Genomic DNA, 9,554 nt, shown 5'->3' on the forward strand with positions numbered 1-9,554 from the left:
GTTTCCTGAATCTTCATTGGGAATTAGGCCTTATGAAAGAGAAAGGAGAGTGTGGAGTGAGGTGGGAAGGTCCGACCCGGCTTTAGTGTAAACTGGGAGATAGGAGGGGCAGGGCGGTGGAGCCCAGGTGGCTGGCGCAGGAAGGAGGTGGGAAGTCCAAGGAAACGCGAAACCGGGAGACGCCAGGGAGCCCTGCTCCCCACCCCTCTCCATTAATGACGGGGAAGAGCCACCGCCTCTGCCGGGAATGCCAAGGAATACGCGGGCCTGGAGCCTGAAAAGCTGGGTGGGGCTCAACTGGACGCCCAAAGAATCATTAGCAGCCTAGCCAGGGTCCAGAGAGAGGAAGGGACTGGTGGAGTGCTCATTCGAAGGGCAGATCCGACTGCCTAGCCCTGCCGCGGGATCCCCCAACCCGGACCCCCGACAGGGTCTCAGTCAGGAACTACAACTCCCGGGGTGCACCGCGCCGGCCCTCACCGCCACGCCCCTCCATCCCGCACCAGCCCCATTCCCATCCCCCTCTAGTCCCCGACCTGCGGCAGCCGGAGCTCAGGGAGCGGAGCGTGGTAGGGAGGCGAGCGGGACAGGCGATACAGGAGACAGCGGCGCCGCGGCCTCTCCCCACCAGGCGGCCCCGGATCCCACTGGACACCCTGAGGGCACACCGACCGCGCCTCTAGAGTCACCCCACGCCGACCTCTCCCCTCTTCTCTAGACTTCTTTCCATCCTTCCCACTTTTACCCTCCCCATCCCTCCCTGGGCTCTGGGCCGCCGCCCCCTCCTCACTCCTGGACCGGCCCTTCTCGGTGCCCCTCTTTCCTAGGGAGATGCGATGAGCCGGTGCCCCCGCGTTCTCATCGTCGCCCCGGGCACGGTGCCCGTCCAGTGCCCGTGGTGGGGAGGGAGCACTCCGCGGTCCCTCCGTGACGCCCCTCCCTTGGCTTCCCCCACAGCTGGCGTCCCTCGGCCATGCCCCAGGGGACCCAGCCAGGGGGTGGGCTGTAGAGCGAGGGGGGTGGAGAGGAGAAAGGACGGGGCCTTGGGCACCTCTGAGATGCTCCCAAGTGCCAGGGAGGGCCGAGCGAGGCGCAGGCAACCGGGCAGCAGGCATGATGCCCTCGCCTAGTGACTCCAGCCGCTCGCTGACCAGCCGGCCCAGCACCAGGGGCCTTACCCACCTCCGCCTCCACCGACCCTGGCTGCAGGCCCTGCTTACGCTGGGGCTGGTCCAGGTGCTCCTGGGCATCCTGGTGGTCACCTTCAGCATGGTGGCCTCTTCCGTCACCACCACTGAGAGCATCAAGAGGTCCTGCCCGTCTTGGGCTGGGTTCTCGGTGAGTTGGGTGCACAGTTGTTGGGTGCACAGTTGTTGGGTGGGGAAGGCTCCTCGGGCCCCACCCTCCACACCAGCTGCAAGTCCACATCCTTGCCTCTCCTCCCTCTCCTGGTCCTCTGCCTCCTTACAGGGCTGGGTGCATCCTGTGGTGAGGGGCTCACTCAGGAGCCTCCCCTGCCAGGCTGAGCCTGTGCCCACTCTGTCCCCAGCTGGCGTTCTCCGGGGTGGTTGGCATTGTGTCCTGGAAGCGGCCATTCACTCTAGTGGTAGGTGCCAGGGTCCAGTCCCCACTGGGAGGCAGGTGCCCAGCACCCAAGAGGAAGCCCATTTATGCCCTCAAGAAGGGAACTGGCTCCCCAGTTGGTGCCAGCCGGGTGGGCACTAAGTGTCTGTGAAGGAGGGGGACTCTGTCCGTGGCAGAGGAGTAGTCATGAGGGTCCCAGCCCTGAGTCTGCACCCTGTTTTCCCCAGATCTCCTTCTTCTCCTTGCTTTCGGTGCTCTGTGTCATGCTTAGCATGGCTGGCTCTGTACTGTCCTGTAAGAATGCTCAACTGGCCCGAGACTTCCAACAGTGCTCTCTGGTGAGATCTGAGGAGGGAGAGCTGGAAAGAACTGGCCTGGGGAGGTGTGCAGGACACCTCAGTTTGTCCTGACTCAGGCTGCCTCACCCTCCCTGCTCCACTCAGGAAGGAAAGGTCTGTGTGTGCTGTCCCTCTGTTCCCCTCCTCCGGCCCTGTCCAGAGTCGGGGCAGGAACTGAAAGTTGCCCCTAACTCCACCTGTGATGAAGCCCGAGGGGCCCTCAAGGTGAGCTTGCACCCCACAAACATCCTCCTGGTTCTCACTCTTGCCTCCCTTCCTGGGGTACTCACAGGCCCATAATGTATGGGACTTAGCCCTCTCCTGATTCCTCTCCTGCTTTCCCTTCCCTAGAACCTGCTCTTCAGCGTCTGTGGGCTCACCATTTGTGCCGCTATAATATGTACCCTCTCTGCTATTGTCTGCTGCATCCAAATCTTCTCCCTGGACCTCGTGCATACGGTGAGAGGGGAGCGGGGGCCAGGGACACGCAGGTATGGTGGGGGCAGGGGTGTGTGCTGAGACTTGCCTGAGGGAACAATGGCTACAGATCTGGCTTTTGAGCACCAGGGGCTATGGGTTATCTATTATCCTCATCTATTGGAGGAATGGATGTTTAATGGGGAGGATGAGAAGGGGAGATGGCAGGGAGTGACTTAAGTATGTGATGCCCATCTGGGACCAGGAGAGGGGGCTTTAGAGAATGGGACTGGATGGTGGGGTAGAGTCAAGAAAGTCCTAGGCTGGGCACGGTGGCTCATTCCTGTAATCCCAGCATTTTGAGAGGCCGAGGCAGGCAGATCACCTGAGGCCAGGAGTTCAAGACCCGCCTGAGCAACGTGGCGAAACCCTGTCTCTATTAAAAATACAAAAATTGGCCAGGCGCGGTGGCTCAAGCCTGTAATCCCAGCACTTTGGGAGGCCGAGACGGGCGGATCACAAGGTCAGGAGATCGAGACCATCCTGGCTAACACGGTGAAACCCTGTCTCTACTAAAAAATACAAAAAACTAGCCGGGCGAGGTGGCCGGCGCCTATAGTCCCAGCTACTCGGGAGGCTGAGGCAGGAGAATGGCGTGAACCCGAAAGGCAGAGCTTGCAGTGAGCTGAGATCTGGCCACTGCACTCCAGTTTGGGCGACAGAGCGAGACTCCGTCTCAAAAAAAAAAAAAAAATACAAAAATTGGGCTGGGCATGGTGGCTCACGCCTATAACCCCAGCACTTTGGGAGGCTGAGGCAGGTAGATCACCTGAGATCAGGAGAATGAGCTAACATGGTTATCTTGGCTAACATGGTGAAACCCCATCTCTATTAAAAACACAAAACATTAGCTGGGCGTGGTGGCACGCACCTGTAGTCCCAGCTACACCCCTGCCCACACCATACCTGCGTGGCCCTGGCCCCCGCAGGCTGGGAGGCTGAGGCAGGAGAATGGCATGAACATGGGAGGCGGAGCTTGCAGTGAGCTGAGATAGTGCCACTGCACTCCAGCCTGGGTGACAGAGCGAGACTCCGTCTCAAAAAACAAACAAAAAAATATAAAAATTAGCCAAGTGTGGTGGCAGGTGCCTGTAATCCCACCTACTTGGGAGACTGAGGCAGGAAAATTGCTTGAACCTGGGAGGCAGAGGCTGGAGTGAGCTGAGATGGTGCCACTGCACTCCAACTTGGGTGACAAGAGCAAGACTCCATCTCAAAAAAAAAAAAAAAATTAGGCTGGGCTTGGTGGCTCATGCCTGTAATCCCAGCACTTTGGGAGGCCAAGGCAGGAGGATAACCAGATATCAGGAGTTCAACACCAGCCTGGCCAACATGGCGAAATCTTGTCTCTACTAAAAATACAAAAATGAGCCGGGCATGGTGGCGGGCGCCTGTAATCCCAGCTATTTGGAAGACTGAGACTGGAGAATTGCTTGAACCTGGGAGGCAGAGGTTGCAGTGAGCTGAGATCGAGCCATTGTACTCCAGCCTGGACGACAAGAGCAAAACTTCGTCTCAAAATAATAATAATAATAATTAGCTGGGCATGGTTGCATACCCTTATAATTCCAGCTACTCGGGAGGCTGAGGCACAGGAATCGCTTGAACCTGGGAGGTAGGGGTTGTAGGAAGCTGAGATCATGCCACTGCACTCCAGCAACAGGGTCAGACTCTGTCTCAAAAATAAAAAAAAGAAGGTCCTAGATGGAGGTGAGCCTAAAGGGTGGACATTCCTGTGAAGACACAGTGGGTGGAGCTTCTGGATGGAGGTGGGGCCATAAAGAAGAGGAATTTGTGGGTGGGCAAGGCCAGAGCTAGAGGTACAGGGTGAGTGTGGGGTTAAGGAGAGCTGATTTGGGGTGAGGGAGGAGCCAGAACTAGAGCTTCTCTCAGGGGATAGGGCCAGAAAAAATAATGTAGATGAGGGAGGAGTTTGGGGGCCTAGGAGGAGCTGTACTCCTAGCATCCAGACTTGCTGACCTGCTTGCTTTCCCAGCAGCTGGCCCCTGAGCGGTCAGTCTCAGGCCCACTGGGACCTCTGGGCTGCACATCTCCGCCCCCAGCCCCTCTCCTACACACCATGATGGACCTGGAGGAATTTGTCCCGCCTGTGCCCCCACCACCCTACTATCCCCCAGAGTACACTTGCAGCTCAGAAACAGATGCACAGAGGTAAGGCCTGGTGGGGTCTTGCTGGGAGAGCTAAGGAAGGGGACTGGGGCTGGGCCTGGATTGCTGGAGAGAGGGATCTTTGTGGAGTGGGAGTTATTTCTCCTACATTGACCCTCTTCCTCATCTGCCAGCATCACGTACAATGGCTCCATGGACAGCCCAGTGCCCTTGTACCCTACCGATTGCCCCCCTTCTTATGAGGCGGTCATGGGACTACGAGGAGACAGCCAGGTGAGAGCACAGCACGGCTTGGGGCGGGCTGGGGAGCTGGGGTCTAGCCTGGAAAGCTGAACAGGCTGTAGCCTCTGGATACAGATAGTAACAGTGGTCAAGGTCTTTACAGCACCAGCATGCCCACTGTCGCCTTTGATCTTCCCTAGAGCGTGGTGAGGTGGGTGGGTTAGAAGCTATCATTTCTGCCATACAGACGTGGAAACTGAGACTGCACAATTAAGTGACTTATACAAAGTGACAAGGCTAGTCTGGAACCTGAGTCACCAGAGCTCTGTCTAGCACGTGGGGGTGTTCAGTGTGTAGGGCTAAACCCTTGATCCTGTGTCTTCTGCAGGCCACTCTCTTTGACCCTCAGCTTCACGATGGCTCCTGCATCTGTGAGCGAGTGGCCTCCATTGTAGATGGTGAGCAGGGCGTAAGGAGGGGTGGACAAGGGTGGTGCTGCCAGGGATAGCTGGGGTGGGTAGGGACAATAGAAGGGGAAAACAAGGCGGAGTTGGTGGTTTGGGGACAGAGGAGGGCTGTGGCAACTTGGAACCCTGGACTTATTTGTCTCCTGTGAGATAAAGCTGGAGGCACAGTGGCCCCTAGAGGCTGGGCTTGGGAAAACAGCAACTGCCTGGGCAGGGCCCAGCCAGGCTGGTGCTACACAGCGCCCCCTGCCGCCCACAGTGTCCATGGACAGCGGGTCTCTGGTGCTGTCAGCCATTGGTGACCTCCCTGGGGGCTCTAGCCCGTCGGAGGACTCGTGCCTGCTGGAGCTGCAGGGCTCCGTGCGCTCCGTGGACTACGTGCTCTTCCGCTCCATCCAGCGCAGCCGTGCGGGCTACTGCCTCAGCCTGGACTGTGGCCTGCGGGGCCCCTTCGAGGAAAGCCCCCTGCCACGACGCCCCCCACGGGCCGCCCGCTCCTATTCCTGCTCTGCCCCTGAAGCTCCACCCTCACTGGGTGCCCCCACAGCTGCCCGCAGCTGCCACCGGTTGGAGGGCTGGCCGCCCTGGGTGGGACCCTGCTTCCCCGAGCTGAGGCGGCGGGTCCCCCGGGGAGGGGGCCGCCCACCCGCAGCCCCGCCCACCCGAGCCCCTACTCGTCGCTTCAGCGATAGCTCAGGTTCCCTCACCCCCCCGGGGCACCGGCCTCCTCATCCGGCATCCCCACCACCGCTGCTGCTGCCTCGGTCCCACAGCGACCCAGGCATCACCACTTCCAGTGACACTGGTGAGCCCCCTCCCCCACTGCCCAGGCTCAGGAGATGGTAGGCACTGGGAGTTAGGTGGCCAGTGATGCCCAGCAGGATTGGGGCACTGTTGAGGTCCCTGAGGAGGAAGAAAGGGCGAGTTCACTCCCCTGGTAGACACTTCTCAGGTACTCACCTCCTAGGGACAGAACATCCATAGCATGATCTCGGCTCACTGCAACCGTGTTTCCCGGGTTCAAGTGACTCTCCTGCCTCAGCCTCCCGAGTAGCTGGGACTACAGGTGTGCGCCACCATGACTGGCTAATTTTTGTATTTTCTAGTAGAGACAGGGTTTCACCGTTTTGGCCAGGCTGGTCTTGAACTCCCAACCTCAAGTGATCTACCCACCTCAGGATTTGTTTTTTGAAACCAGTTCCACAGCTCTCAGCTTGGTCCACTTATCTGTCCTCCCCAAGCTTCAGCTCCCACTTGTAAAACATGTATAATAATAGTACTTCAGGCTGGGCACAGTGGCTCACACCTGTAATCCCAGCACTGTGGGAAGCTGAGGTGGGTGGATCACCTGAGGTCGGGAGTTCCAGACCAGCCTGGCTAACATGGTGAAACCCTATCTCTACTAAAAATACAAAAATTAGCCGGGTGTGGTGGAGCACACCTATAATCCCAGCTACTAAGAGAGGCTAACGCAGGAGATTCGCTTGAACCTGGAAGGTGGAGGTTGCAATGAGCCAAGATCATGCCACTGCACTCCAGCCTGGGTGACGGAGACACACTCCATCTCAAACAAACAAACAAACAAAAAACATGTATAATAGTAGTACTTCAGCCATAGGCATCATACTCAAAGATGCTGAGAAAGGAGATAGTGGCCAGGCGTGGCTGTTCACACCTGTAATCCCAGCACTTGGAGAGGCCAAGGCAGGTGGATCACCTGAGGTCAGGAGTTCGAGACCAATCTGGCCAACATGGCGAAACCCCCATCTCTACTAAAAATTCAAAAATTAGCTGGGCCTGATGGTGGACACCTGTAATCCCAGCTACTAGGGAGGCCGAGATACGAGAATCACCTGAACCTGGGAGGTGGAGGGTGCAGTGAGCCAAGATTGCGCCACTGCACTCTGGCCTGGGCAACAGAGTGAGACTCCATCTCAAAAACAGTAAGAAAGGAGATAGTACTGGGGTACACTCAGCACTATGCGCCAGGTGCCGAACACCACCACTGCAGTCCCTGTTGTGGTGGATCGTACCATCTAGTTGCTGGCTAATATGGACAGAGATGCTGGTCCTTTGATTGAGGATGGAGCATGGGAGCTGTGAAAGCTCCTCTGGGTTTGAGTTCCCACAGGAGGGTGGGTGTGTCCACAGAACACTCCCACTCACTTCCTGTCTCCTTTTCTTCTCCTCAGCTGACTTCAGGGACCTTTATACCAAAGTGCTTGAGGAAGAAGCTGCTTCTGTTTCCTCTGCAGATACAGGTCAGCCATGTGGTTTTTACCCCAGGGGTGGGGGATTGGGCATGGCTGCCCGGCCCCCTCTCCACCCCACAATACCATTCTCTTATCTCTGTCTCTCTGCAGGGCTCTGCTCTGAAGCCTGCCTCTTCCGCCTAGCCCGCTGCCCTTCCCCCAAGTTGCTACGTGCCCGGTCAGCTGAGAAACGGCGCCCTGTGCCCACCTTCCAAAAAGTTCCCCTGCCCTCGGGCCCTGCACCTGCCCACTCCCTGGGGGACCTCAAGGGCAGCTGGCCAGGTCGGGGCCTGGTCACTCGTTTCCTCCAGATATCCAGGAAAGCCCCACACCCCAGTGGGACTGGAGCTCATGGACATAAGCAGGTGGGAATTCGGGGAGCCAGGAAAGATGTTTGGGAAAGCACGGAGCTTCAGGTTGGGCCTTACTGATGATGCCCTTTCTCGTATCCCTGTCCAGATGCCCCGGAGCCTGTGGGGCCGGCCTGGCCGAGAGAGCCTCCACCTTCGCAGCTGCGGAGATCTGAGCTCTGGCTCTTCCCTGCGGCGTCTCCTGTCTGGCCGCAGGCTGGAGCGTGGTACCCGCCCCCACAGCCTCAGTCTCAACGGGGGCAGCCAGGAGACTGGGCTCTGACCTGGGCTTCTGGTCACACTGAACACATCCAGATGAATGCTGGGGCCACAGGCACCAGCTGGTTGGGACCAGCAGCCCCCAGCATCCTCTTGCACTGGCTGGCACAAAAAGAAACCTGCTGTATACCTCCCAAAGTGTCCCTTTCCCTCCTACCTCTGGGGTCTCTTTCTGCTTGCCTCTGCTGCTCTGGACTGGGAGAGCTTTTGTCCTGTGCTGCATGGGTATTTAGGCTGTGGGGGAGATGCCCCTGCTTATAGCACTGGAGGAGGAAAACAAATTCTTGTTCCCCCAGCATGAGTGTGGCTCTTTCTCATTTGCAAGGGCACTATGGTCAGGGCAAAGGCATGGCCCAGGTGTTTAAGTACAGGGGGACGTGTGCCTACGCAATGGGGTGGTAAGGCAGGCATAAAGAGTCCAAAAAATCTAGGTGGCCTCTCAGCTCTGCCACCTCTAGCTGCATGACCTTGGGCAAGCTATGTAACCCCAATTTCCTGATCCATTAAAGATTGTGAAGGTAGAATGTTTGTAAAGCTCTGAACAGTATGTAAGCCTTCAATAAATTTCAATTTTCCCCTTCTTTTCTTGATCATTCTTTATCACCAGTGAAACTGGTTCTAGCGTCTCTCATATTTAAGAAAACTCTTTCAGGGCTGGGTATGGTGGCTCATGCCTATAATCCCAGCACTTTGGGAGGCCGAGGCAAGAGGATCGCTTGAGCCTAGGAATTCAAGACCAGCCTGGGCAACATAGTGAGACTCTTGTCTCTACACAAAACAGAAAAAATTAGCCAGGTATGGTGGGACATGTCTGTAGTCCCAACTACTCGGGAGGCTGAGGTGAGAGGATCACTTGAACTTGGGAAGTCCAGGCTGCAGTAAGCTGTGATTGAGCCACTGCACTACAACCTGGGCAACAGAGCAAGACCATGTCTCAAAAAAAAAAAAAAAGAAAAAAGAAACTTTCAAGACACTCTTTCCAACCACTAATTGTAACTCTGCTCCTTTTCACAGCAATAGGTTTTCCTTTTCTTCCCTCCACTCTTAAACATCCATTCTCTCCTCACCCACCCCCATCAGACTCCTTCCCCTATCTTTCCCCAGCCACTGCTCTGACCAAACTTTCCAGTGACCAAAGTGGTGTCAGACCCAGTGACCATTTCTCTGCCTGCATCTCACTTGACCTCGAGGCAGCAATTAATACCCATAATCAGCATCTTCTTGGATTTGTCCCTTTGAAAAGCGAAATACTGGCTTTTATACTTTCTCTTGCTGAGCTGGTTAGCATTGGAGGGCCCCAGGGCCCTCACCTAAGCCCTCTTTCCTACCTCCACTCTTTCTGTAGGTGGTCCTACTATTAATGTCCATGGCTTTAAATACCATCTTTCTATGTGTTAATGCATAACTCCAGCCTTGACTTCTCACGAGCGCCATCCAACTCAGCATATCTGCTTG

The 9,554-nt window shown here is 56.7% G+C and overlaps 1 protein-coding gene across 3 annotated transcripts; it reads left to right on the top strand.

Moving 5' to 3' along the window:
• The first annotated feature begins 140 nt into the window (after positions 1-140).
• Positions 141-8,690, top strand: FAM189B (family with sequence similarity 189 member B). Of its 3 annotated transcripts, none has more exons than XM_033196231.1 (12): positions 141-1,338; positions 1,550-1,606; positions 1,812-1,922; positions 2,028-2,147; positions 2,274-2,381; positions 4,396-4,571; positions 4,703-4,802; positions 5,140-5,209; positions 5,478-6,023; positions 7,411-7,479; positions 7,582-7,835; positions 7,930-8,690. In XM_033196231.1, the coding sequence occupies exons 1-12, from the start codon at positions 1,114-1,116 to the stop codon at positions 8,101-8,103; spliced, it is 2,010 nt and encodes a 669-aa protein (XP_033052122.1). In that variant the 5' UTR covers positions 141-1,113; the 3' UTR covers positions 8,104-8,690. The 3 variants fall into 3 exon arrangements, with proteins under 3 accessions (XP_033052122.1, XP_033052124.1, XP_033052123.1); XM_033196232.1 differs by having other exon boundaries at positions 511-1,338; positions 4,399-4,571; positions 7,930-8,680; XM_033196233.1 differs by lacking the exons at positions 1,550-1,606; positions 1,812-1,922; positions 2,028-2,147 and having other exon boundaries at positions 4,399-4,571.
• Positions 8,691-9,554: the final 864 nt, after the last annotated feature.

Source organism: Trachypithecus francoisi, unplaced genomic scaffold (assembly GCF_009764315.1).
Source record: "Trachypithecus francoisi isolate TF-2019V2 unplaced genomic scaffold, Tfra_2.0 Lachesis_group5, whole genome shotgun sequence".
NCBI classification, from domain to species: domain Eukaryota; kingdom Metazoa; phylum Chordata; class Mammalia; order Primates; family Cercopithecidae; genus Trachypithecus; species Trachypithecus francoisi.